This window comes from Apiospora aurea (assembly GCF_038362705.1).
Source record: "Apiospora aurea strain CBS 24483 chromosome Unknown utg000005l_segment0_segment0, whole genome shotgun sequence".
Classification (NCBI taxonomy): Eukaryota; Fungi; Ascomycota; class Sordariomycetes; order Amphisphaeriales; family Apiosporaceae; genus Apiospora; species Apiospora aurea.
In genome coordinates, this window is record NW_027117392.1 from 1,692,499 (window position 1) to 1,719,158 (window position 26,660).

At 54.8% G+C, this 26,660-nt stretch overlaps 10 protein-coding genes across 10 annotated transcripts; 5 read left to right on the forward strand and 5 right to left on the reverse strand.

Moving 5' to 3' along the window:
- Window positions 1-135: 135 nt before the first annotated feature.
- PG986_007104 (uncharacterized protein) lies at window positions 136-2,250 on the reverse strand (the record flags this gene model as incomplete). The annotated part of the gene is made up of 5 exons (XM_066843326.1): window positions 136-535; window positions 588-639; window positions 686-1,034; window positions 1,089-1,736; window positions 1,810-2,250. 5 exons carry the CDS (start codon window positions 2,248-2,250, stop codon window positions 136-138), a joined length of 1,890 nt encoding a protein of 629 aa, XP_066699438.1.
- A 2,748-nt stretch (window positions 2,251-4,998) lies between these two features.
- Window positions 4,999-6,692, reverse strand: PG986_007105 (MFS general substrate transporter; the record flags this gene model as incomplete). The annotated part of the gene is made up of 4 exons (XM_066843327.1): window positions 4,999-5,822; window positions 5,894-6,111; window positions 6,182-6,239; window positions 6,311-6,692. The coding sequence occupies 4 exons, from the start codon at window positions 6,690-6,692 to the stop codon at window positions 4,999-5,001; spliced, it is 1,482 nt and encodes a 493-aa protein (XP_066699439.1).
- A 1,489-nt stretch (window positions 6,693-8,181) lies between these two features.
- Window positions 8,182-9,096, forward strand: PG986_007106 (uncharacterized protein; the record flags this gene model as incomplete). Its single annotated transcript, XM_066843328.1, has 3 exons — window positions 8,182-8,246; window positions 8,325-8,712; window positions 8,782-9,096. 3 exons carry the CDS (start codon window positions 8,182-8,184, stop codon window positions 9,094-9,096), a joined length of 768 nt encoding a protein of 255 aa, XP_066699440.1.
- Window positions 9,097-9,400: 304 nt separating this feature from the next.
- PG986_007107 (uncharacterized protein) lies at window positions 9,401-10,888 on the reverse strand (the record flags this gene model as incomplete). The annotated part of the gene is made up of 1 exon (XM_066843329.1): window positions 9,401-10,888. The coding sequence occupies one exon, from the start codon at window positions 10,886-10,888 to the stop codon at window positions 9,401-9,403; it is 1,488 nt and encodes a 495-aa protein (XP_066699441.1).
- Window positions 10,889-13,688: 2,800 nt separating this feature from the next.
- PG986_007108 (uncharacterized protein) lies at window positions 13,689-16,056 on the forward strand (the record flags this gene model as incomplete). Its single annotated transcript, XM_066843330.1, has 4 exons — window positions 13,689-13,844; window positions 13,915-15,454; window positions 15,507-15,531; window positions 15,663-16,056. The coding sequence occupies 4 exons, from the start codon at window positions 13,689-13,691 to the stop codon at window positions 16,054-16,056; spliced, it is 2,115 nt and encodes a 704-aa protein (XP_066699442.1).
- Window positions 16,057-16,591: 535 nt separating this feature from the next.
- PG986_007109 (Metallo-hydrolase/oxidoreductase) lies at window positions 16,592-17,794 on the forward strand (the record flags this gene model as incomplete). The annotated part of the gene is made up of 2 exons (XM_066843331.1): window positions 16,592-16,687; window positions 16,760-17,794. The coding sequence occupies 2 exons, from the start codon at window positions 16,592-16,594 to the stop codon at window positions 17,792-17,794; spliced, it is 1,131 nt and encodes a 376-aa protein (XP_066699443.1).
- Window positions 17,795-18,007: 213 nt separating this feature from the next.
- Window positions 18,008-18,834, reverse strand: PG986_007110 (uncharacterized protein; the record flags this gene model as incomplete). The annotated part of the gene is made up of 2 exons (XM_066843332.1): window positions 18,008-18,471; window positions 18,531-18,834. The coding sequence occupies 2 exons, from the start codon at window positions 18,832-18,834 to the stop codon at window positions 18,008-18,010; spliced, it is 768 nt and encodes a 255-aa protein (XP_066699444.1).
- Window positions 18,835-19,266: 432 nt separating this feature from the next.
- PG986_007111 (uncharacterized protein) lies at window positions 19,267-21,048 on the reverse strand (the record flags this gene model as incomplete). The annotated part of the gene is made up of 2 exons (XM_066843333.1): window positions 19,267-20,486; window positions 20,562-21,048. 2 exons carry the CDS (start codon window positions 21,046-21,048, stop codon window positions 19,267-19,269), a joined length of 1,707 nt encoding a protein of 568 aa, XP_066699445.1.
- Window positions 21,049-21,892: 844 nt separating this feature from the next.
- PG986_007112 (uncharacterized protein) lies at window positions 21,893-23,785 on the forward strand (the record flags this gene model as incomplete). Its single annotated transcript, XM_066843334.1, has 5 exons — window positions 21,893-21,926; window positions 21,982-22,395; window positions 22,453-23,378; window positions 23,432-23,598; window positions 23,638-23,785. 5 exons carry the CDS (start codon window positions 21,893-21,895, stop codon window positions 23,783-23,785), a joined length of 1,689 nt encoding a protein of 562 aa, XP_066699446.1.
- Window positions 23,786-24,912: 1,127 nt separating this feature from the next.
- On the forward strand, window positions 24,913-26,434 carry PG986_007113 (uncharacterized protein; the record flags this gene model as incomplete). The annotated part of the gene is made up of 2 exons (XM_066843335.1): window positions 24,913-25,012; window positions 25,065-26,434. Coding segments are annotated over 2 exons (1,470 nt in total), but the record flags the coding sequence as incomplete, so codon positions are not given.
- Between the last annotated feature and the right edge of the window lie 226 nt (window positions 26,435-26,660).

The following is a 26,660-nucleotide window of genomic DNA, read 5'->3' on the forward strand; positions in this document are numbered from 1 at the left end:
CTCTAGAATCTCACCAACTCCTCTGTGTTCTTTGGTCGTCTTAGCGACCCACTATTAGTGTTGTGGTGAACCAGGCCTGAGTAGCTTTCCGACCGATATCATCGTCAAGCAACACCTGGCCATAGGCTGAAATACTCAGGTATTGAAATTGTCGTGATGGTGGCGGCTAGATTGGAACGTCGATGGAGTATCTCGAGAAGGAAAATGAAGTGAGTTGTAACCGCTGTGCCCATTGTGGGCGTTGATGGGCTGGAACCCATTCGTGATAGATTTTGCATTGTCTTCGAACGGCGAAAAAGGGCGGAATCCGACGCCGTCTCGAGGCTGTATGCAAAGAGGGTTGAACGAGTTGCCCTCGTGAGGGCTGAGAGAAGGAAGATAAGGGTTCGATGCGGGCTCATGTTGGAAGGCGAAAACATCGTTCTCTTTGCCGCTGTACAGGCGAGAGTGTTGCGCCTTGTGGGTAGGTGTTGGTGAAAGCAAGTTGAGGTTCGGATGACCAGGCCGCAATGCAAGACCTGGGAGGCCGTCGCTGCTGCAAAATGTCAGCTTTGTTTCCTCATTGTATCTTAGGCTAGTAGACTCACGGCCGCTGACCGAACGGAAATCCAAAGTGGCCTGCTGAGAAGGAGTTAGGATCTGCAGAGTTTCTGTGCCATTTCGAAGAAGGGGATCCAACCCTCACCTCGGCTGGCAACCTCCGAGTCTCTGAAAACGTCCTCCGGGCCATCTCCGTATACCTGTTCCGAGGGCTCGACTTTGATTTTCTCATCGGCTTTTAGACGACTAGAGCGGGTAACTCGAGTGCTTGTCGGTACGGCATTTTCGTCGTCTCGAGATGCCAAAGTAGCGGGCCGGCCACCTCGGCCACGGGTGGTACCACGAGTTCGCCGTGAGCCGCGTGAAGCGGGACCTGATTTGGGCAGCTGCGTCGCTTTGGGCTTTCTGGCTCGAGGCTTAGGGGATTTGGCTCGTGGTGCCTTGGAAACTCGAGGTTTTCTGCCTCTTCCCGTGCGAGATGGTTTCTTTTCGTCCTTGACATGGTATTGTTAGTATCGTCTTAGAGTAACCAGAAAGAAGTTGCCTACTCCACTACCATCGATAGACGGTTCATCGTAGACATTGCGCTCTCTTTGCTTGTTGAGATGCAAGTCGCATACTGCCTCAGTCTGGGCCACGAGCCCCGAGTTGAGTTGCATTTTTGCCAGAACGGAAGGATTCTTCCTCTGGTTTCTCTTGCGACGGTCTTCCTGGGACGCCGCATCGAAAACGTCCATGCCTTTCAGCCACTCTCCCTTCTTGAACTTAGCATTGTGAGCGTCTTCAGCGGTTAATCCCTCTGGCAGATCTGGGATCCCGACCAGGCTCGTATCGGCTGTATTGTCGGAAGGAAATGAGGTGACGTCATCTTCGTCTTCAACATCCTCGTCCTCATCGGACGGAGCCTGGTAGTTGGAAAAGTCGTCACCATCCTCGTATTCGACAAAGTGTCCGCTGACTATATCATTGTACTGGGAATAGTCAGGGCCATTCAACATTGTCGAAAACGGGAAGCCAATGGTTGTAGGGTAGGAAGGGGTCCCGAATGTCTGCGAATCATGGCCAGGGTGCCACAGTGGGAATTGTAAGCCATAGGAGAAAGCCATCCCATCTGCGACAGAGGCACTCTCTTCATCGAAGTCGGGCTTTATGTTGCTCGTCCGAGGCTTGGGACGAACAATGTCGTTGCGTTGACCCTATGCCAATGTCAATAAAACGCCCTTGCAGGTGTGCCATCTGGCAACTCAGAAGAGCTCAATAACTACTCACACCTCGGCCACGCTTCATTACGCTACCACTGCCATGGCTTGTCGGTGCCTTCACTTTCGTATTCGTCATACTTCCAGACCTTCTGCTCTGGCTGGTACGCTGCTTCTGCTCACGAGCATCGCTACGGGCTCGGAGCAGATCCTCGATGCCATTTCCTTGGTACCATGAGTCAAACTGCTGCATTCTGCGTGCAGCTCCCTGGTCGGTCTTTTTGTCGATGTCCATCTTGAACTTGTTCTGTAAGTGACCCTTGGATGAGATGTGGGTTAGTAGGTGAGAGATATCCGAAAAATGAGGGCTACTAGGGCAGATGAAACAGGTGAGAGGGATGCTGTTGGCGTTCGAATCGGACTCGACCTGAGTACTTTCCAACGCCGACTGAGATTCATCCCGTATGTCATCAAAGCCAGCTTCTGGCACGGAACGCTTCTTCGAAGACATTGTTGCGTTGTTGCAACTGCTGATTTCGGACGGTAGTCCGCTTTGGACGAAAGTAGACCCATAGTCGGCTTGAGAACAAAGTAGAGACCGGACGGATGAACACCAGATGAATGAATATCAGACGGAAGGCCGAAGCTGGCATGCAGAACGATTCCAGATGGATAGGAACTTAGGACGGAGAATAACTTCAGATTGTAGTTGAATTCAAAACCTCCCCCAGAGTACGATGTGAGCGAGCCACGTTAAGGCCTGGTACGTGTGCTGGTCACGCAAGCACGTTAGCGCCCAACACAGAAACCATACGAACCAAACCATCAGATGTTAGTCAAATGGGCGCTACACAATACCCGGTTCTCCTTGAAGGCTTTGTTCTCTGGGATCGTGATTTGTTCCAGCTGGTACATCTGCATCTCTGTGAAGGGCAGTGCGTGCGGGGCCTTATCACAGACAGGTGTGTACACAGCACGTGTGATCCTTCAACGTGCCCAGAGGCTCGGGATGGGGAACAAAAGCAAGACTGTAGAATGAAACACGACGCGTACTTACCTCTTGTAGTGGAACAACTCTAAGAAGCATATGACCACTTGTTAATGTTGAAGTGCGGGAAGACCTGGGAGCGTTCAGAACTGTAAGCTCCTCACTGGTAAAAAAACAATGACCAGAGATGATTGTTGTGAAAGAGGGTGTCGGCATCGACCTACAGACAGTTGAATGCGAAGTAATTTCGAAAATGGTCTCAAAAGCAACTCATAAGCTGGTCGGACCATGAACGCTTGCGGCCGAGAACTTCACAACTGTGCTACCAGATCTCTTGTTGTAGCGTTTCAAAAATGCTTGGCTCGCCACCGACGGTGAAGTTGGCTCGGTTGGAATACTATGTTGGAAGAGACCTTCCAGGTATTGTTGATCGAATGTCGTGGCTGAACAGGTGAGCGTGGAAAGACCGCCGTGGTTTGACTGGAGTGTGTAATAACGAGGGACTCAGAGATATTGCCGGCCCTGTATCGTTGGTGAGTTGGTGGGTGCTCCGGTGTAGCGTTTGGTATTCAGAGAAAGACAACTTTAGGGGAAACCGCTGTAAAGAAGAGGGGTGATTCGAGACTGGGCCGTTATGGTGCTTCGCAGCGCAAGGATAGCCTCCTTTGGGTACGGAGAAGATGCGACTTTGATCCTTTAAATACGAATGCGTTGGAACCCAGCTGGATACAGGGACGCTGTTCGGGAATCTTGCCGCTCGAAGATCCAAAAGGGACTCGATGATGCCGCAGTGGCCAAGACTCAGACCTAGCACCAATCCATTGTATTAGCTGGAGTTTCGCTGGGCTATTATGCAACAGTGAGAGGAATGCCAATGGAATGTTTCGACTGTCTGGGGGGCAGATGGTCCAAAGGATGTTTAGACGGGAGATGGGGAGATATGCGAGAATACAGCACCAAAACATGGATGGAAACATACCGAGCGGCTTGCTGTGGACAAGAAGGGGCACTGGTAGGTACAGCCAGTCACGTATGAGTATTGCCAAGTGTCAACTGGCCGAGTGGGAAAGGTCAACAGGCCGGCCCTGAATTCCGGAAAGGAAGGCTTCAGGCAGGATGGCTCCAGACGATGAGCTGTTCACCAGAGGTGCTAGGCAAGCACAGTGAGAGCACCTGACGTGGTGACCAATGGGAATGCCACGCCAGGAAGAACAAGAATAGAAAAGAGAATGACGAACTCGCAAGACAAGAAATTAGATCCAGAGAGCAGACTTGAACTCGAGTTCAAGTCTACCGGCCAGACTCGAGGCTCTGGGTGCGCAGATTGGAGAATCTGGTGATTGGAAAACAACAAGCGAGGGGGTAGGCTGCCGGACAGCTTTCAATGTTGCCCTCAACTTCAATGTCTACCTGCGGTGTCAACTGCCAAAGGCCCAGACCCAATGTCGCCAATCAGATAGGCATTACGTCAAGGTAGGTAGGTAGGTCATTCGAAGAGGACCAGCCTTGAAAAGTTGAGTTAAGGAATTTGATGGAAGGTAAGTACATGTAGGTAGGTATGTACTTACATTACCCACCTACTTACCTACTTTAGGTACATATTTAATAAACGGTAAGGGAGGTGGGCAGACTGCGATTCCATCAATGGTCATTCAGGAAGGCGCATCCTGAGATAAGTGGGCTTTTCGTCAGGCTTCCACGGCGGGTGAGGTCAGAGTCCAGAGCCCATTTCTGGTACGCTCGATAACAGGAGGAACCCTATTGACCTATCTATAAAATATATGCACAGTTGAGTAATCATACCTGAAGAACGTGCTGTGTACTTACCTAATACATGTGGCTAGCAGCGACTGCTCTTCGGCTTCTTCCAGTCTCCAATTGAACATCAGGAAGCACTTACATCATCACTGCGAGCCTTGGGCACCCCGAATTCATCAAGCATTTGCAATGCATCTACGCCGGACCTGAACAGATCGTCAGCATGGGCTTCGGGGACCCTCTTGATCCTACCAGACTGGAGTGCATATGCCTCTACATAGCGTGCATTGTAGACATCAACACCCACTTGACACAACGGAGGGAGAAGCAACCGCAGGAGGGATTATTGACTTCTACCCAATACCCCAAACATGATAAATTGTTTGGGTATCTGGAGATTGGCCTTTAGAAATCGATTGAGTAAGATACGTCGCATAAAAGGAAACCAGCTTGAAATTAGGCGGCAATGGATGTTTCGCAATGTGTGCTTTCCAACAGCAGCCCCTCGAAGGCCTACAGGACAAACTTGAAGTGGACTTTGTCGTGGCTGTCTCGCTCCGCGGCCGTCATCTGCGACCTCAACTGCTCCCTCTTCTTGTTCTTCATCACAAGTAACATACACACACAGCTGGCCAGCACGAACCCAACAATGGTAAACACAAGCCCCGTCGTGAAGCCGGTGACATAGCGTGGCGCCTCGGCCTTGATGAAAACGTTACTGGAAACGAAGTTGGCGCAGTTGCCGAACCCGATCATCCATGCCATGCCCACGGCAAGGTACTTGCGCCCTCGGAGATTCGCAGATAGCCAGCCCATGATAATCGGCATCTGTGGGAACGTCCCGATGGACATGAGGAAGAGCGCGAGGTATCGTACACCGGCCTTGGGCACATAGACCCGCATGATGACCCATCCAACGAGCTGAAAGAGGATGGCCCCGAGAACGAAAGGGGTCCGGCAATTCAAGCGCGACGCCAACCAAGTAACGAGGAAGGACGAGATGATGCCAGAGGCCCAAACGGGCATTGCCATCAGTTGCGCCACCGTGTTGGTCCAACCCAGCTCGGTCAGAATGGTGGGCGAAAAGGCGGACACCGAGGCCGCCGTGATATCGCAACAGAAGAAACAGAGGGTGAACAAGTGGATGCGCCAATCTACCAGAACTTTCCATATCGAGACCTGGTCCGAGGCTGAGCCTTTGGTCTCGACTCCTCGGGATGCTTCCAGCTGGGCGAGCACGTGGTCACGCTCGGCAGGTTTCAAGAACCAGCTCTGCGCTTGATGAGGGAAGTTTGGACAGAATATGATGACTGGCACCGAGATAACAACAGTCATTACTGTGATGGATGGTAGGTTAGCCCTGCCAGCCGTCCACCAGTTCTTTCCACGAGCTATGCGAAAAGCTTACAGCCTTCGATGATGAATACCCAGCGCCACCCGGCATAGCCATCCGTTCCCTCGAGATTCTGGATAGCATAGGCAAGGAGACCCGAGAATAAGGGACCAGCCAGGGCAAAGTTGAAGAACCATGCAAACCGAAGAGCAGCTTCTTTTTTCGTGTAGTACATGGAGATCATATACGTAGCTCCGGCAGGGAGGGAGGCTTCAAACGTACCCATCAGGAACCTGCAGAGCCATGACATAGTCAATATCCCACAAGGCTTAGACATAGAATGCGGCGTTGAATTGATCTTACCGCACGGCGAGAAGACCTCCATAGCTCTTCGCAAGACCCTGACACATTCCAAGGATGCCTATGTCAGGGGGGTCAGGTTAGCCTGGGCCCAGATTGAAGCCGACGTGTACCAAAAAGCGGCACACAGACCTAGTAGAGCCATTTGTCCACCAAGGAACAGCCCGGGCCGGATCTTGTTTTGATTCAGGACCAAATTGGCCGGTATTTCGGCCAAAACAAAGGGGATGTAGAATATCACCAAGGCTATGTTATAACCGTTGCTCGGCATCTGGAGCGATGCTTCCAGTCCGGTGGGGGATCCGATTCCCAATGCTCGCGCATTCGCAATGTTTGTTCTGTCCAGGAACAGCAAAGTATACAAGATACCCATGATGGGAACAAGAACGATATCGCGTTTCCATAGCAGTCTCCTACGCAGAGCCGCGTCGGCTTTCAGCACGGCGGCCTGGCCTGAGCTCGTGATAGAGCCATTGCTCTTTTCTGATGGTTTCCGGTCCACACTTGCCGTCATCTTGTGCATGGCATCTCCCATTTTCCCCTAAGATCCGCCCCGTCAAAGGAGCAGCCAGTGTACTCAGTAGGGTTACCAAACGTTCCCCGCCGCAGGTCCCGAAACGGCGGCGGCGGCAGCAGCAGCAGCAGCGGCACCGTCGATGAGAAAATCCGGGTTTGTGCGCAAATAAACGCCAAATGATAATGATTGAGTCGAGGTAAGCATGAAAGGCTCACACAAAAGGACCTACGAATGATCCAAGGGCATTACGGGATCGTTCGATAGGCTCGATAGATCAGGCGAGTTAGGAGAATTGGCCCAGCATTTAAGAGCATTGCTGACTCCTGGCCCGTGTAGATAAACTTGCCTGTGGCCCCCGGCTTGATGCAAGTGGTGTGGTTGCCAGTCATCCTCCATCTTTCCCCTAAGCAGTCAAGATACAGCACGGCACAGTGACCTCGGTGATGGCACTCGATTCACCGGCATTGCCGGCCTGGACGAGGGTGAGGTAGGTAGGAATACATGACCCGATAGAGCACTCCTGGGATAGATGGCCATAGGGGGCGAATGACGGCAATGAAGCTGCATGCCAGGGGTGACCGGCGGCTTCTCTTCAGTGGCCGGACGCGATGCAACAAGGCACCACATGATCTTGGGACGAACTCAAGAACTGGCTCATGGCTGACAAGTGGAGAACAGAGTTCTGGGAGCGTGCCGCTTTCAGCTAGGCCTGGCGTAGATCATGTAGTTCCAACCTTTTCCCTCCTTTCGTCTTCTTTCCGGTGCAATGTGGTGGGCTGGTGGCACCGTGGCGGCAGAGAGGCCAAGGCCAGGCTAGTGAGCACTAATCAGCGGAGTCGTCTCCTTGCCGTGCGTCAAGATAACATTCGTAAGCACAAGTCGAGGAAACATTTCCTCATTGGGACGAGACGGGACAGACCAGGGTAGGAGGGATCCACAGATAGGGACGGGCTGGGGTGGGCTCCGACATCTTTCGGTGTTCGCCAGGGTGAAGCTCGGAGATGGCAACCAACTGCCTTGACCCCAAGACGGATGCGTTCAAAGTAAGCAAGCAGCGGCACTCACTATGCCACAGGCACAGGGAAGCAATGCGAACCCGGAAAACGATCCGCGAACCAATCCGAGCAACGCCTGGTGCATCGGGAGGGAGGATCCGGTCACCTATCATCCGAAGAGGCGTATGCCTCGTCCTAAGCTGCAGCGGTCCCGATGCTGCATAATCCGTACAGCACGCAGATAGATCCCTCAATACGTATGCAGCAGTGCACTTTGTGGGTGGGTGAGCAGTCTGGCTATGAGTTTAGGGCGGGGTAGGTTTTCTCGTACCGCACGAGGACGGTATGTAGTATGAGGCTTGCACGTGTCGTGATATCTGGAATTCAGATCTTTAGGCTCATCCTTAGGTGTGTGGTATTTATTGAATGGTGACGGAAGAAGAAATACCTTACCGGCCGGCCATCTGCTTCCACTCGTAAAACCGGACACCATGGCGACCGCAATTCAAGCGTCCGTGAGCTACGTCTCCCCAAGGGCCAGGTTTGGGTTGATAGTGTAAGTGTACATATGACTGATATCAAGAGTCTGCGCTTTCGGGGAAAGGATGACAGCTGACTGGGCCTGACCTCAAAGACCCGCCACCAACACTGTGGTCGAAGCCGAGTTCAACTGGATGACAGTCCCTGGCGTCTCCTGGCATAGTGGGCGCATCGAAATAACCAACCCGTCCCTGAAGGACGATGCGACCATGGTGGCTTTCCTCGAGCAGTTGCGCGAGACCATCGGCGGAGCAGTGAGCCGCGTTTGCGCATGCCTGCCGACCTACATGGTCATGGGCATGAGCGCAGAGACCTTCTGGGGCGGCCAGGACGGTGCCAAGAAGTTCGAAGACTTCATGGTCGAGAAGGCTGGTGGCCTCCAGGTCACTACCGGTGCGCTAGCAGCCAAAGCAGCTCTGGACTGCTACGGCGCCAAACGGATCGGCATCATCACACCATACCAAGCCGTTGGCGATCAGCAGGTATGCACCCTTTCTCTCAAGTCCCCTCGAGGACGTGTCGCCCTATTCGTATTCTGACCGAGATGCCAGGTTGTCGATTTCTTCACCCAAATAGGCTATCAAGTCTACATGATACACGGATTACGGTGCGAGACAGCCACCTCGATCGCGGAGGTAGACCCCGAGACAATCCAGGAAGCCTTCAGAAAGGTCAACGCTCCGGAGGTTGATGCGCTTTTACAAGCAGGGACCAATCTGCCCGCCGCCAGGGTTGCTGTGGACATGGAAAAGGAGCTTCGGAAGCCCGTCATCGCAATAAACACCGCGACAGTTTGGCATGCGTATAGAACGAATGGGATCCTGGACAAGGTCCAAGGTTTTGGTTCGCTTTTGGAAGAGCATTAACCCTTCGTTGGTAAATGCTCATCTAATTCGTCGCGAAAAACAGGGTAGAACCAACTTTTTTGTGTTGCAACCCAATCTGTGCAGCGTGCTGGTGGTGATGGCATGATTTCCAAGCATAACATTCTACGTATTCATACGAAAATGCATTGTAGATGAGATACTGAGAAACCGCTACATACATGTAACATAGTAAATATGTGTGCTTGTTGGTATAATACCTATCTTTATAGCTAGCTGGCCTCTATATATATGTAAAATGCAGTGGTACAAACCGTGTCTAATAGCAGGGTGGAAGGTGCTTCGCTCACGACAACGAAGCGGCAACCTCGCTCGATTGCATCGCTGGATGGATTTTGTTGTCAGGCATGTTAGTCCGGATGTTGCAATTTGAAGAAGACACGAATCTCATAAACTCGCTCTCGGCTTTCTCCAGGTCACCGGGGATATCATGTTGCCAGATCCAGTGGAGTCGCTGGTTGGCATTTTCCACAATCTTACTCATGTCGCCCCCGATCTCAGGATCCAACCAGGTGTAGATGATGCCAGCCTCGAAACTGGTCGAAACCACTCTCTGCGCACGCGGCCGCCGAATGGAGTCGTATACTTCAAAGGCATACCCAAGCTGGTTGGGCGTCTTGACCAGTGCCAAAAGGTGGGCAAGGACAACAGCATCCTCCAGACCCTGGCCGGCACCAGCGGCTTGATGGGGGCTCGATGCATGGGCGACATCTCCAAGCAGACAAACACGGCCCTTGTAGTATGTTGTTGTTTGCGGGTGGTGCCAAGTAGGCCATTTGAGAGGTTTGGCCCAGTCTAATAGTTTCAAGAGCCTCGGGTCAAAGCCCTCGAGATCTTCGAGCATCTCCTCTTTGGTGCATGCTACCGGAGAGTCCCCTTGTTTCCAGGCATTGTGGTCTGTGATGAAGAAGACGAAGTTCTCTTCTTTCCCTTGAGAGATGGGATAGATCGCAACACCCTTTTCCTTCATCATGAACCACTTGGCATCGCCGGCATGTTGTCCGAGTATCTCCTTGGCTTTGTCCATCGGGATGATGCCACGATAGATGTACATGTTGCAGTATGTCGGTTTCACCTGTTCCGGTGAAGTATCCTGCAGAACCAGCCCTCTCGTAATGCCTTTCACTCCGTCACAGCCAATGACGGCGTCCACAGTCACCGTTTCGCCACTGACGAAGTTGATGATGAGCTTGGACCCAATCTGTTCAATTGATTTTGCTCGCCTGTTGAAAGTGACGGTGCCAGGCGGGATGAATTTCTCCATGATGTCCAGCAAGTCCTTGCGATGGGCGCTGCTCCTGGTAAAGTACGGAGCACCAATGAGGCCATTTGTCCATCCTCTCCTCGTGCCAAACCCATCTTCAGCATACAGAGCATCGAACACGCTGTGCTCAAACTCCGGCTTCTCGTTGGCTGTCTTGGCCTTGTCATACTCCTGGCGGAAGCGGGGGTCGATCAAATCTATGGCGTTCAGGGAGTTGGGGCCGAACCCGATGCCGGCCCCGACGGTAGAGAAGGCATCTGCAGCCTCATATACCGTAACAGCGACACCACGCTTCACGAGGCCGATAGCTAAAGCCAATCCACCGATTCCAGCACCAAGAATGGCTATGGTAGGGGGCAGCTCAGTGCTGTCCATTGGCCCGGTGATGGATGAGGCCGGGTCTCGGACTCGGTGATATTGCAAAAATCGATTGACGAAGGACTTGGCTTGCAAGATGGCGGACTTTCTCTTGGTGCCCTTGGTGTCCTTGGTGTTGGCGGTGGTGGCCATCTTGATCACGCTTATGACGGGGTCGAGTACGCTGGGGCGGGCCAATGATGCAGGAGCATGCCGTTCTGCATGATATGGCTGATAGGCCGTGAGACTTATTACGCGTCTGGGAGAGAGGAGGTATCGGATCCCGCAACCGCCGCAAAGAGCCCAGAGCGGCAGATCCAGTGGAGCATTTGGTATTATGCCTTGGCCTGGCTGTGGGTAGCTTCCATGGAGGCCAAGTGTTGCCCATCTCGCTGGGAGAGGTAATACGGACCCATACCCCGGCCCAAGAGAGCGCGGCTTGGCAGGCTACCGATCTCCAGGCTGACGATCTAATAGGTAGGTATTTGGGGACCAGAGCGACAGGCGGCAGTATCGGCTCGCGACCGCAGTAAAGACGAGCCCAGTCCGACCATTTGTTTGCTGATCGCCGGTGTAAGCGCTTGCATCGTCAGGGAACGGAGACACATGGCTGGGCATGCTACTCTCTCTTGTAACACTCGGTCTGGTTGTCTGTTCTCAGCTCCGAGAACTGCCTCAGCGGTGATTGGTATGGCCCAGTTGCATCCCAGGCAGCAGAGCTACGGAGCAACTGCTATCGAGGCATCCAATGAGGCGTTCCATGATCGTGGCCGTCATTGCAGACAGGGCTGCGGAAGGGCTGGAGATGGTGTTGCGCTAGCGGGAGATCAATCCCGAAGCGACTACCGCTACTTTGACGCGTGAACTCAGCATGTTGGTTCTGTGCCGGAGCGATATATGTAGATACGAATATACCTGGCTTACACCTGGCTCAGGAGTCGGTTCTTCCACTGCAAAACAGCAGATGGCAGAACGTCTACGTACGGGTTTATGAAATGTAAATGGGTAGAATCGTGTTGCATGGCATGTTTGGGCCAGAGCCATTCATTTCGGGCGAGGTACATACATGCATACATAGGTATACGTATATACCAGGCATACATGCATTCATTCACATGCTAAGTACTTTGCATGTAGGGGGCAAGTCATTTCAATTTGAAGCACTTCCATTGATTCTTGACCCGGGAATAACACTGGAATTGCAAGTACGAAACAGGCTGTACCTCAAATGGCAGATAAATCAAATGCACAGTCATTATGTATGAATAACGTCGTACTACTACCCACGTTAATAAGCCATGACCCCCAGCCTCCAGAGCCCCAGATGAGATGCGGTGCGGCAGGCTCTGATGGATGTTTTTCAAATGAAGGCCTGCCTACATACTTATCTCGACATTTCGTGCAATTCGTACCTACGGATGCTATGGATTACCAGACGTACGACAGACACTGCATGTATTGAAGTTACAGTCATACCAACTGAACGGACGTCACGTCAGATTGGACATGACGGATGATGCCGTTTCGACGCCGTCCCAGTCTCGCTGATGTCGCTTTTCGTCACTTTTCGTCGCGCAGACCGCCGTCCAATGTCGCCCATTTGATAGGTTTGAACCTTAAATCTGGTGAAACGACGGGACTGAATCGGGGGCTGGAAGACTGTGCCGCGCAGTCGCGTCAAGTCGAGCACGGTGATTGGCGTAAAAAATATCAATCAATGGGTGGATGGTGGACGATGGGCGATGGACGATGGACGGTGGGCCTGTATCTGGATCTTGCCTACCACAACAACCTTGTATATCCACCACATACACACCCACTACCTGACACTGTACCCAGCATACCTCTACCTACTTACTTACATACTTGCTTACCCAGCATACTTACCTGCACAGTAGTACATACATACTCGTACATATGCCCGGTGAAGTGACCCCAAACTCCACCTGGGGATCTGGATTGGGTACTTAGCACAGGGAACCAACCGCTTGAGTGAGTGGTCGTTGTGAGCCATGGCCCATGATCCATGGTCCATGGCCAGCAGATACTCATGTCTGTCTGAAATTTCCTGAGCAATGCCCGAGTTCAAGGTATTCCCCAAGCACCACTCCCAAAGCTTATCTCAGCCCCCGCGGACTCCAAAGGGAACAAGTCCCAACCTTGGAGCCACCAGATCCAAAGGGCAGCGGCATTGGCGGCATTCGTGGCGTTCTGGTACCTCGATCCATCCACGACCCAAGCTTCGCCGACAGTGTTGGCCTGGCCCCGATCCTCTTTGCCTTACAGTGCAGGCCGCGTCCGTCCCCCAGACCGAGCTTGGCGCCGCATCAGCTGGTCCTGCCATTATGAAAGGGTCCTATTGTGTTTGCCCATCATCTACCACCACGGCGTGCCACCAGGAGGAGCCTCATCGCCAACTACGACCAAGAATGGTGACAAATCGGAAGGGAATGGAATGACGGGGGGCGGGAGTGTGTACGCCTTGCACCAGATCTCGCCACCGCGGAAAATCGGGAGCGGAGCCACCTCGGTGAGGAGCGGCGAACAAGCACCCAACCGAGCGCTGGGTCCCTGACCCCCGCCTTATCTGCTGCCTGCTAATTTGGCATATTGAACGATATCTGCCTGCCTACTTACTTACCCATCCACCACCGGCCATCTGGTTCCGGAACTATACTGTACGATCCAGACGAGATCGGCATCCGTTCGCTGCTTGTAAACGCGTACTGCCCACAGCACACGGGTCAGCTACGGTGCCGTCTCCGGGTTTCTCTGCTTGGAGCTTAGAGGATCCCATGCTCTTGACCATCGGCAGCTGCCGGCACAAAGCGGACCCGACACCATCCAGACTTCGGCGTGCAGAGCCGCATGCTATCCCTGCTCTGGAACCCTAGTTCTTCCTTACTCGCCTCACACCACGTCGCTCCATATCACGCCATTGGCTCTCACAACAATGGACGCCACCGGATCCTCTCCGGACACCACTGGGACCGGCCAAGGCACCTCGCCGAACGCTCCCGCCACGGAAGCTCCGACAACCCAACGCAAAGCCGGCAAGCGTGACCGGGTGGCCCTCGCCTGCCAGCGCTGCAAGACGCGGAAGCAGAAGGTAGTCGCCTCGTGCGATCGATCCGACATCCATTGTATCAAAGCTAACTCGGTGGCTTATTCCCTTGTAGTGTGATGGGCAACGGCCGGCTTGTGCATCATGCGCTCGGCTGTCTCTCAAATGTGTCTACATCGTTCCTCTCATCCCGGCGGCGGGCGAGAAGAAACTCTACATCAAGGCACTCGAGCAGCGCGTGGCCGAGCTGGAGTCCGCCTTGGCCTCACTGGGCCATATGGGCGCAGGACCCGACCGCTTGAGAGGGACGGTCGGTTCAGTGCTGTCATCGCCGCCCCTCCAAACACCCGGTCGCCAGGCGCTACAGCCGTCACAACACCACCTGCAGCCAGACTCAGATGACGATGAGAATGATATTCTCATTGCTGTGCGCGACCTGTCGCTATCTGCTTCGGGTCACTACGTTGGAGCCTCGTCAAACATCACAATCGGGCGTGTCCTCAATTCGGTTGTACAAAGCCAAAGAACTTCCATAGCCAACGAACATGACAGCCACATTGTAGGAGGCGAGGACGACCCGGCCCCCAAGTCTGTTTACTCGGCCCAGCTGTCCGATTTTGTGGGCGTTCCCATGCTTAGCCCGAATGTTGCTCACAGGCTGCTTGAGGGCTGGTTTAGACATATCGCGACCCGTTACCCAGTCCTACACACTGCCCGGGTGCTAGAACTTCATGCCAACCGCGATAGTGTTTCTGATGAATACGAGAAAAGTATTCTGCACTTGGTATATGCAGTCAGTGGGCGCTGGCTAGAGTCAGCTGGCGAGATGGGGTATTTCTTCAGTGAGCAACACTACAACATTGCCTTCGGTTATATGGACTCCTTGCTTCAGCTTCGCAACTCGCGTACCGTAGACTACCTGCTTCTTATGGCGCTCTACTGCACAAGAGCACCGCGAGATCCAGGGGCCTGGACTTACGTGGGCGCTGCCATGCGCCTATGCGTTGAGCTGGGGCTGCATCGCCGACCGAGGCGCCAGCTACCGGGCGTCGAGGCTGAGATGAACAAGCGCCGGTTCTGGACAACCTACTTCTTGGATCGTGATATATCCATTGCCATCGGCAGACCGCCAAGCTTGTCAGACCACGATATTGATGCAGATTTGCCTCTGGATATCGACGAGGACACGCGTGACGACGATCTTGTGCGCCAGGCGTCCACACGCGTTTCCAACATCCCCGTTAACCCGCCGACAACGCTGACATCGTTCATTCACCGGACCAGGCTCAAGCGCATTGAGTCGGAGATTCAACACATTGTATACAGAGTGGACAAGCCAGGAACCATTGCGGACACCACAATCGACGCATTCCTGGACAGGTTAAACTCCTGGAAGGATGCCATTCCATACGATGCAACCAATTACGTTCAGCAACAGAATGCTGCATATGAAGGCGCGGAATTCTACACAATCCATTACTACCGATGCGTCCGCTTCTTGCTCTATCCTCGGCTTGCGAAGTCGCCTATGAATTTAAAGTACCTTGAACTTTGCGCCAATGCGTGTTCCGGAATCATTACGGATTATAGGAGGCTACACCACGTTTTCCCGGTCGGATTCTCGGCCTTGAGTATACAGTCTGTGTTTTTGGCAGGTAAGAGATACCTCGGAAGCTAACAGTGTACGTCGATTCTGACATAATGCAGGACTGACCTTGATATACTGTGCGTGGTTGGTTCCAGCGAGTTTTCTTAGTGTAGACGGCCCCCTAACGGACTGTCAACTGTTGTTGTAGTAAGTATTCTGGGGTTCCTAGGCTTGTCGTCTCACTAGAATGTCTTTCTAACTCTGAGCCGCCTCAGCATTGTCACTGAACGATATCCTTCGGCCCGCAAGTATCGAGACGTGTTCGAGCGTATCAAGAAAACCATCATGGGCCTGGTTGCCCAAGGCAAGCACGAGCCCCGCAACCCTGTCAACATCGAGCCCCCGGTGCAAGAAGGTTTCAACAACTTTGCCAACCAATGGGGCCAAGGTGGGATGGGAGCGGATTTCTCATATATGATTAATACCATGACGGGCAACGTCACGACACCGCCGTTCGACTTTGGCATGGACTCTACTTCGACAGACATAGTAGGAAACGGGCCATTGCAGCAGGCGCCCGATTCGTCTCAATTTCCGGTTTGGCCTACGGGATTGCCGCAAGATACAAATGACATGGGTTCTATGGATGCTATGAGCGGCATCTATTAATAACCTCGCGGACTATGAGATCAGGTGGCGAGGAATCAAGGATTCGAGTCGCAGGACACTACGAACGGGAGCGGGCTTGCCAACATGTATACTATACCATCTGGAAATAGTCTGGGTTTACGTTCCGCAGATTTCGACCGTGATGTAATGCTCGTCCTTTGCAGTGCCTCTCTTGCAGAACGTTGAGCATGGGCTTGGACTTGCTGGTTGATTACTTGAATACTGCATGCTTGTCCGAAATTCCCGCAGCTGAGCCCTGCAACTCGAAAATGGCCTAGTGTATGCTGGGGTGCGAAGTCAGCCGGCGAGCAGATCGGGAATGGTGTCGCGACCGATCGCCCCTCCGGTCTGATTAGCCGGGAGTATAAACCGATAATGGGACGGAGGGGTTGTTCCACCTTAATTCATCGGAACGCCAACCTATCTCGTAGGGTCACAGCAACCAGCTTCTTGTTCTCTCATCCCCCCTCGAAATCATTGAATTCCTGTTCCCTTGTATCGGTGCCTGTGTAAGTCTGAGCATATCCATTTGATCATGGCTTCGCTTCCGGAGCTGAATATTCCCACGTCCACCTCTACCGTCGAGGTCTCCATCATCAACAGCAGCGGCATTATCCATGGCATCAACACAGTACGCAGTGATCTCCGCCCGAGCCTCTTGACATGATCAAGGATGTCCTTGCTGATAAAGCCGATGTACTAGTGGAGGTTTGTGGAGCCCGCCATCGCCGGCCATGACTGGCTCGCCACGCCCTGCTACTCCTTCCTGATCCGACACCGCGAGCTCGGCCGCTCGTTGGTGTTCGACCTCGGGATCAAGAAGGACTGGCAGAGCCTTCCCCCGCCTCTAGTCCAGCGCTTTCGCGACAGTGGATACACGCCGATAGTGCCACGGCACGTCCGCGAGATTCTCGACGCGGGCGGCGTGGACACCAAGGCCGTCGAGGCTGTCATCTGGTCGCACTGGCACTTTGACCACACGGGTGACCCGTCGACGTTTGAGCCCGAGACGGCGTTGGTCGTGGGCCCGGGAAGTAAGGAGAGGATATTCCCCGGCTACCCCGAGAATCCGTCGGCGGCCTTTAACCAAGCCGACGTGGCGGGCCGTGAGATCAGGGAGGTAGACTTCGCCACGTCCGGCCTGAGGATTGGCAGGTTTGCCGCGTTTGACTACTTCGGGGATGGCTCCTTCTATCTGCTCGACACGCCCGGGCACGCAATCGGGCACATGTGCGGGCTGGCCCGGGTCACTACGGAACCCGACAGCTTCATTGTCATGGGCGGCGACGCCGCTCACCACGGCGGGGAGATACGACCGCACCCGTGGCGGCCGTTGCCCGCCTCCATCTCGCCCAACCCCTTCACCGGCCTGTCCACGACGCCATGCCCAGGTGAGATGTTCGAGAGTATATTACGAGACGGCAAGGAGCAGCCGTTCTATCTGCCGGCCAAGCCGGCCAACGCGCCGCAAGTCCACTACGACATCCCCGAGGCCATTGAGTCCATCAAGAAGCTGCAAGAGGTCGATGCGTACGACAGCTTTCTCATTGTTCCTACACACGACGAAACGTTTCTACGTGTTGCAGACTTCTTCCCAAAACCAGCCAACGACTTTGCAAAGAAGGGCTGGGTGAAACAGACGAGGTGGGCGTTCCTCAAGGATTTCGCCAAGGCCGTTGGATACGAGGGAGAAGTCATTGGTAAACAGGATTTCGCGCCCATCGCAAAGAACAAATGACACGTAAACTATATGCATATTTTGGGATGCAACCCGAGCACGGGGTTTCACACTTATCCTGACAGTTCAAACGCATAACCGTGAGCCGTAACCCAGTGCCTTGCAATAGATTAATGGAGAGCCTGGTAATCCTCCCGCCGCACATAGGGGGGTCTGTAACCTTTCAGTATCCGACTAGATGTTGTACTTGGACCTCAACAGGAGAGAAACGGCTTACCGGAGGCAGTTGCGGATCACGACAAGCCCAGCAACGATGGAGACGTAACCGCCAAGCAAGTTGCTCCAGGCGACGTTTCCGTAGACGCGCTGCCCCACCCAGAGAGCGAGCAGGTCGTAGGCGAGGCATCCGCCGAAGATCCAGTCGCTACAGGAGGCCAAGGCGGCGAAGCCGAGACCGGTCAATGCCTTGACGGCCGTGGTCGGGGCTTGGCCGACGGCGTAGGCCGCCGAGCTGTTGTGAAGAATGTCCAGCAGGCCGATGCCGGCAAACATCTTGGAGACGATGTGGGTCAGGACCGAAGTCCAGGAGGCAAGATCCATCAGGCCCAGCCTCGTGAAGACGTAGTAGAGCTGCAGGCAGCTGTTGACAATGACGAAATCGTTGGCGGTCTTTAGGTCGGAGTGGTTCCAGACGACCATCCAGGCTGTTGTTCCAGCACCCATGCCGGCGTCAGTGGCTTTGTTTCCCTTTTCGGTCTGCAGGAGGGAGCGGACGAAGGCCAAGAGAGGGACTCACCAGCAATGCAGAGATTGCCCACGGCGTAGTAGGGCACGTAGTCTATCATCTGCCTCAAGGCGCGGTCCGCCTCCACGTTCTCTGGCTTGGCCTTCCATAGCCCCCACAGCCAAGCCGCTTGGAATATCTGCTGCGGGAAGAAGAAGCAGGCAATGAACAGCGGCAGAGGCGAGAAGAACGAGATGTTGGCGTCATGCACGTCTTTCATGTTGGGGCTGCTCAGCAGCCCGTAGAGCTGCGCCGCAAAGTCGACGAAGAATGCGGCCGGCGCCAGGTAGCGTGCAGCCGATAGAGAGATGCCCATTTCTTTCTTTCTTTCTTTCTTCTTTTTCTTTTGTTTTACGGTATATCCCAAGGATGACTTTTTTTCTTCCTTATCTCTGCTGCAACATGCCAAGGGGGTTAAATTCCTCGGGTTTCTGATCTTATGGCTGATTGATTGCACGGCCATTGTGGGGGGGGTTGATGTAGGACGTCATGGGCGAGTTTGTTGTCGTCGTCGGCTCCCCCTCCCAAGATCGGATGGATTAATAATCGAGGGGAAGAACGCCAAATTCATGAGCTACTGTTAGAACGGGAATAAGTATAGGCAAAAGCAACCAGTCTGTATCAACTACAACTTATATATATATATATATATATATATTGCACCCTAAGTCTCATCGTCTATAGGACCCCGGATCCAGGACCAAGCCGGTGTGTATTGTCCTCGGTGCCGCTTACACAGACTGGCAACCTAGACTTTCTCGCCAGCAAGCCGGGCCGGCTTTTCGCTGCCTCGATCGCCCGAACTGGGGCGACTTGCAGCAACGCCCAACACGACAGGCCCTTGCAAAAAATCGATGTCTACCTGCTCGCCCAGTCCAGGTGGCGGGAACAGCAGATTAAGGAGGTAGTACAGCCCTCCGGAGACGCCATATCCAAGGAAAAAGGAGATCTGGTACACACGGTACCAGCCCTCTGCCACAGGGAGGCCGCCGACCGCCATGATGAAGCCAGGCAAGGCCCATATCATGCCCAGCAAATACGACAGCAGTGCTCTCCAGTTCACTCCATTCCAGAACCAGTAGATACCCTCCGGCGAGTAGAGGTCCGGGATGTTCCATTGCGTCCGTCGCACCAGCCAGAAGTCCACCACCAAGACGGCCGCAGCCGGGGACATGAAGACCCCGAAGGACGACAAGACGGTGATGAAGGTGGTGGCCTGCGTCAGGAACCTCCAGGGGTTGGCCAGGACCCCCAGAAGCGCGAAGATGACGGAGCCCCGTCTGCGCGACACATAGCGCGGTGCCAGCATGGCCACGTCCATGCCGGAGCTGACACAGTTCTGTGTGTAGTTGATGAACACGGTGACCGACAAGAGTCCCACCCCCGCGAAGAAGGTCCCGGCCCGGCAGGCGGCGGCCGTGTAGTACCGCACTTGGATCGTCTGGAGCATCATCATCGGGTTCCATTCCACCTGCCCCAGCATCTCGGCACATGCTGAGGTCGTCACAATGCCGATCAGAGCCACCAGTGTCACGGTAACAGGGAGCGCCGTGAGCTGCGCCAGCGTGGGCGAATTCCGGTGTTTCGCGTACCGGGTCCAGTCGCTGACGCGTTCACTGCCGCCGGTATAGGTCCCGGCGACCGAGGTGATGCCATGGACCATCATGAAGCCGACCTGGGACTTGGACATCACGACCGGGGGCGACACGAGGTTGCCAGCTCCGCCGTTCGCATGGACTGCCCAGCCCATGATGCCGAACAGCGTGGCGCTAGAAATGAGCAAGTTGGCGACCAGAAACCTCTGGATTTGGTGTGGCGGCACGAAGTAGATGACCGGGATGTACAGGAAGATAAAGAGCACGAATCCGGTTAGCTGGGGTGTGGTGATGCCCGCGCTCTCTGGTAGAGTGTTGGCCATGTGGAGGAAGGCTGGGAAGACGGCATTCAGGATCAGGACGAAGGCCATGCCTGTTGGTGACGGGAGTTGTCAGCTAGCCTTCTGCACCAGGACATGCCCACCATTTGCCATCTTCTGCTTCTTACCTCCAAAGCACATCTGTGTCCCATAGAAGACGAAGGACTGGAAGACATTCAGCATGACGACAAAGTACGCGCCCCATAGACCGAAGGCTGCCCGAGCAAGTGTCCCGTAGCCAAGGCGATGAATCGTCCCTGCCGCCCCGTTCAAGTAGGAACTCAGCGACGCAATGACGCATCCGACGACATGTCCCTCCGGATCAGTCACATGCGTAAGATAGAGATAGGGGGCGGAGCAGGCGTGTCGCACCACAACGCCGCAAGCCTGCCCGGCTGTCAGACCTATTCCGATGAGACTGCTGCCGATGGTCCAACTAGACAGAGACATCCCGCAGGTTCCCCAGTAGGCATAGAATGACAGCCATCCGTATGTCCGTTTATCCCTTGGGATCGGATACACATCTTTGTTGCCCCATCGGCTCGTGGCGATAGACTCGTATTCGTCGTCTGTCGGCTTGACCTCGAGCGCCTCCAAAACGCTTCTGATCCCCATGTCGTAGGCTGTAGGGCGTATGCGCAGTCAACATGGAGGTACTCTGCGAGAAGCGAGAAGTGAGACGGGCAGGCTTCCAAGCAAACCGCTTAACCGTGATGATGTTGGACAGCGTCTTATCACTGCACCTTCTCATACGACTGGGGGCGAACGTTCCATTTGTCCCGCAAAAGAACGTGCTTCCACATACATAAGTAGGTATGGCCTATTGCGGTAGCATTACCAAAAGAATATAAATACACATCTTTTGGGCAAGACTCGCAGCAGACGCGACATCCTTGGTGGTGCAGTCATATCCTGGCCGTGTCTTGGGTACATACTCAGATAGGTAGGGTGTGCTGGGTTGGGCACCGGTTGGCCGAATGTGTCTGACCACCCCCCTGCAACTGCAGCCGTCTCTGCATTCATCGGCAGGCCTATCCCGATACCAGGGACCTACTGTTCTGTACTTGGATGCGAACCGAACGGCGGTGGAGGAGATCTTAGGTGTTTCATGAAATCTTGGAATGCTGCCCCCTGTATCGCTGGATGGGCGTCCATTACGTTCGCATAGTACTATACGTCAGCATGCTGGATACTTGGTGCCGAGCTATACGAATGAGCGGTATACACTGCCGGACCAGTACTGGCCATGAGCCGCCATCTTCGGCTCCCTGGTTGGACCCATCGTACCCAATAATCACCTATCATCTGACGGCTTCTGTTCCGCATAAGAAGCAGAGAGTTTGGCTGTATCACCTTGCGTGTCATCACCTCATGATACTTGAGCACCTGTTGGTTGAATAGGGGGGTTTTGGTCAAGTTCCTACAGACCAGCCGACACCATTATCCATAACTGTGGGAAATGGCAGAAGTTTTCGATTTCATCGTCGTCGGAGGTAAGTTGCTCCTCGGATCCAGGCAGGCGCCGTCAAGTAACGTCCGTTTTCGTAGCTGGCGCGTCGGGATGTGTCATCGCCTCACGGCTAGCCCGGTCGCCGGCCCGGCCGTCTGTGCTTCTGCTAGAAGCAGGGGGCCCGAATGAAGACGCCGCTCACCTAACGGGAGCCGAGCGCTACGAGGTGGCATTCCGTGAAGGGTCGCCCCTGAACTGGGCCTACAAAACCGAACCTCAGTGGAACGGCCAGCAGATCGACTACTCGCGGGGCAAGGGGTTAGGCGGCAGTACTGCCATCAACTTCTGTGGCTGGGTTGTCGGCTCCTCGGAGGACTACGACGAATGGGCGCGGCTGGTCGGTGATGATTCTTTCGGCTGGAAGAACGCCCAGCGCTGTCTCCGGCAGATCGAGAACTTCCACAACGATGTACCCGCTGCTTTCCAGGGACGCATTGTGCCCAACAGCGACGGTAAGTAGAGACCCCGCGCTTTCGTGACAACCGTGGACCCGTGACTGACTGCCCCAGACCATGGAAGGGGAGGCGCGGTCGATCTATCGTATCAGGACGAGTGGCTCTCTACGACACATGACGTCTTCAAAGCGGCGGAGGAAGTCGGCTTTGGAATCAATCCGGATGTCAACAACGGCTCCCCTATCGGCATGGGTATTGGGACAGCCTGCATCTACAAGGGGGTCAGAGTGACATCTGCCAGTGCATACCTGTCGGGCGCCCCTGCCAACCTTACGATTGCAGCCGATGCAATGGTGCAGAGGGTGCTGTCCGAAGACAATGTAGCTGTGGGTGTGCAAGTCGCATCGGGGCCCCGGTACAGGGCACGCAAAGAAGTCATCATCTCTGGGGGTGCCATCAACAGCCCTCAGCTCCTCCTCCTATCAGGCGTCAGGCCCGAGGAAGAGCTGCGGAGACATGGCATGCCTCGGGTTCTCGACTTGTCCCAAGTGAGGAGGAACCTGCAAGACCATTGCTTCTCGACAGCAGGCATCGTCATCAAGAAGGGCAGCGGCAGGATGCTCAAGCAGATTCCATCGCCAATGGGCTGGTTCCGGGTCCCGGCTGTCCTAAATTCAGAGGAATTCCAAGCACTGCCACTGCAGACGCAGAGGTGCCTGAGAAGACCTTTGGTCCCAAGCTGGGAGATGGCGACGCACACCCCTTTCTTTGCCGATGTCGAGGTAGCGGACGATGAAGAAGTCTTCTCGGCCATCTGTCTGGTGATGAACCCCCAGTCAAGGGGCACCGTCACTTTGAGATCGGCAGACCCAAAAGAAGCGCCCGTCATCGACCCACGGTTCTTGACTCATCCATTCGACCGCAGAACCGCCATCGAAGGCATGAGGGAAATGCTTCGCTTCTTCCAAGCCCCTGTCTGGAAACAGAAGACGGTGCGGACTGTGTCCTGGCCCTGGGACGACTCGGACAGCGCCATCTGGGTTCGGCCGCCTCTCCCCCCTCGGTAGTTTTTCTCCAGCTTCACGGCTAACAGGCAAGACAGGATGCGTTTTCGTCGGGGCTGAGGAGTTCCTGGCATGCGTCCGGCACAGTGCGAATGGGCCGCAATGCACGGGATGCTTGTGTGGACTCGTCGTTCAAGATTATCGGCATGCAAAATCTACGTGTAGCCGACATGAGCGTCTGCCCCCTTATCCCCAAGTAAGTCCTCGACTACATGAATACAACCAACTCGAAAAGGCTCGGTCGGCCCAAAGCTAACAAGGCCAGCAACCATACCCAGTCGACAGCCTACATCATTGGTGAAATAGCAGCAGAGAAGATCGTGGCGGAACACGGTTTAGGCCAAGCCTGGCCAGCTGGGCCGATGAAGCGCAGCAGTCTGTAGATACGACCATTTGTATAACAGCCCACAGCCAAGGTGGTTCCAAGGCCATCATTCCTTCGCTGCCGTTCTCTGTGTCGTTAGTGGCTCGGAGCTGGAGCCGTTGGCCTGTCATGCATGATGTGTCCGTCCCGGTCGGCTGGGTGATAGAAGCTGTCGCTTGTACAAGCAGGAACGAATCAGCACCAGACTGTCGGTACCCCAGTCCCGTCTCTGCCCGTGGCGGAGTGAGATGGAGATCTGGTCTGCTCTGGTCTGATGCTGATGCCCACGTGGAGACGGCCGACTGAGGCGCATGGAGGCACACTCCCATCGGGCATGCTATTCCGATGATGATGATGATGATAGGAAGTCCCCGGTGTCAGCCCCGCAGCCCAACCTCCACCATTCCCCATTCTTCTCGAATCAGTACCTCAGCCGCCTCTCTCGAACACGAATCATGCGGCTTACTCTTGCGGAAGTGGACTCACCCCTCTGATTAGGCAGTGCTATTGGTGGCCTGCCTACGCAGTTGTTTCCTGCGGCATATATTATTCGCATTGGTGTTCCAGATTGGCCGCGACTCCGGGTGGGCTGACCCGCCCGGGAAAACGGCCGCTTACTTACTGTGGATCTGACGAGAGTCAACCCCATCGAACACGTTCGGTGCATGACGATGGCAGTATACGGCTATTGCCTACACAGGCGAGAGGCGGCTCGAGGTGGTCCGCGCCGTGCTCCGCATCTCCTTCTGAGTAATCCAGGCCGACGTATATCATCATGTGAGGCTTGCTGAGAGTGAAAGTCTCAAGGCGCGGGGGCAGAGAGAAAAGGTGGGATAAGCGGCATTGCCCAGGCACAATAGACCAATTACCAGCGCCACAGCAGAGTCCCTGTTGAGACTACATAGTAGTCTGAGTATACTACTGATTGGGTTCGGGGTTCGTTCATATCCTCTATACTGGTGTCATATCCAAGGGGGCGAGCACTTGGCCTGCAAACAATCTCACCGCGAAGATTCTCTCCTCCTTAGGAACACATCCCCACCCCCAATAAACGCCTCGGACGAGAAACTTGCTTTACACCATGGCTCCTATCGAGATCAAGCAATATATCAACGGAGAGGTGAGTACAGACTCCCGCTCGTAGTAGTGGCCGAATGTGCGACTAATGCCTGGCAGTTTGTCTCCTCGGACGATAACAAGACCTTTGACATCTTCTCGCCATATTCAGGGGACTGTGTAGCCCGAGGTATGTTAATCGGATGCGAACATGGCGCGAGAAGTCGCTGACCGCCTCACAGTCTCTGAGGCAACCACCGTCGATGTAGACAAAGCGGTAGCTGCTGCTCAAGCAGCTTTGCCGGCCTGGAAGGCCCTGTCTCCGCAGCAGCGAGGCAAGCCTTTGGCCAAGCTAGCCCAGATGATAACCGACGCAGATGCCGAACTGGCGCAGCTGGATGCTCTGTCCCTCGGCAGACCGGTCAGCACATATTTTGACGGATACTATGCCGCAACACATTTCCGCTACTTCTCGGAGGCGGCATATCCCGTCGGCACATCCAGCCTGAACACCCCAGGCTTCATGAACATCTCGGTCCGCCAGCCGTACGGCGTCTGCGCCGCCATCATCCCCTGGAACGCACCGCTCGTCTTTCTGAGCAAGAAGCTCGCGCCGGCCCTGGCCGCGGGTAACACCATGGTCCTCAAGACGTCGGAGAAGGCGCCCCTGAGCTCCGATCGGGTCGCCGCCATGCTGGCCGAGGCCGGGTTCCCGCCGGGCGTGGTCAACATCGTGCACGGGCACGGGCCGGTGTCCGGTCAGGCCATCAGCAGCCACATGCAGATCCGGGCGCTGTCGTTCACGGGCTCGGTGCGGACGGGGCGCGCCATCCAGACGGCCGCGGCCGCGTCCAACTGCAAGCACCTGACCTTCGAGCTGGGCGGCAAGTCGCCCGCGCTCGTCTTCGCCGACGCCGACCTCGACCGCGCCGCCCGCGACACCCAGCACAGCATCTTCTTCCACAGCGGCCAGACCTGCATGGCCAACTCGCGCATCTACGTCCAGAAGAGCGCCGCCGCCGCCTTCGTCGACAAGTTCAACGCGCTCGCCGCAGCGCGCAAGCTCGGCGATCCGAGTCAGCAGGAGACCACGTCGGGCCCGCAGGCGGACAAGGCGCAGTACGAGACGGTCATGCGTTACGTGGAGGAAGGAAAGAAGACCGGGCAGATGGTGGAGACGGGCGCGTCTCTCCCTGCCAAGAACGGTGACCTCTTCGTACAGCCTGTCGTGTTCCTGCAGCAACCCGAGGACTCCAAGATCATGAAGGAGGAGGTGTTCGGGCCTGTCGTGTGCATCAACACGTTTGAGACGGAAGAGGAGGCCCTCAAGATCGCAAACGATACCGAGTACGGCCTGTATGCCGCCGTCTACACCAAGGACCTCGACAGGGCCATGCGCGTGGCCAAGGGCCTGGAATCGGGCATGGTGGGTGTAAATTGCACGTCTCCCACGGGTGCTTGGGACATGCCCTTTGGCGGCTACAAGCAAAGCGGTGTTGGCCGCGAAAGCTTTCTACTGAGCATGGACGACTGGCTAGAGCAAAAGGCTGTATTTATCCGTGTTGAAGGGCTGGATGAAGCTGGGACTGGCAACACGACACTTGGGAGGTAATGGCAATAGAGCCTTTGGTACCTTTGGTGTGTGTAGCAGTGCCTCACAACAAGTTACTCAAGCCAAGTAGAGCCTGTGTTTCTCGGTATATGGCAACGTTAGTGGCAACTCGGGGGTTGCCGAGCCCTGTATTAGCGGGCTACCGTCTATCTCCCCATAGGGTGCCCCCTCGCGAACTTAAACAGAAAGACAGTTGAACGAACCTGACATCAGTGTTTCTTGACCT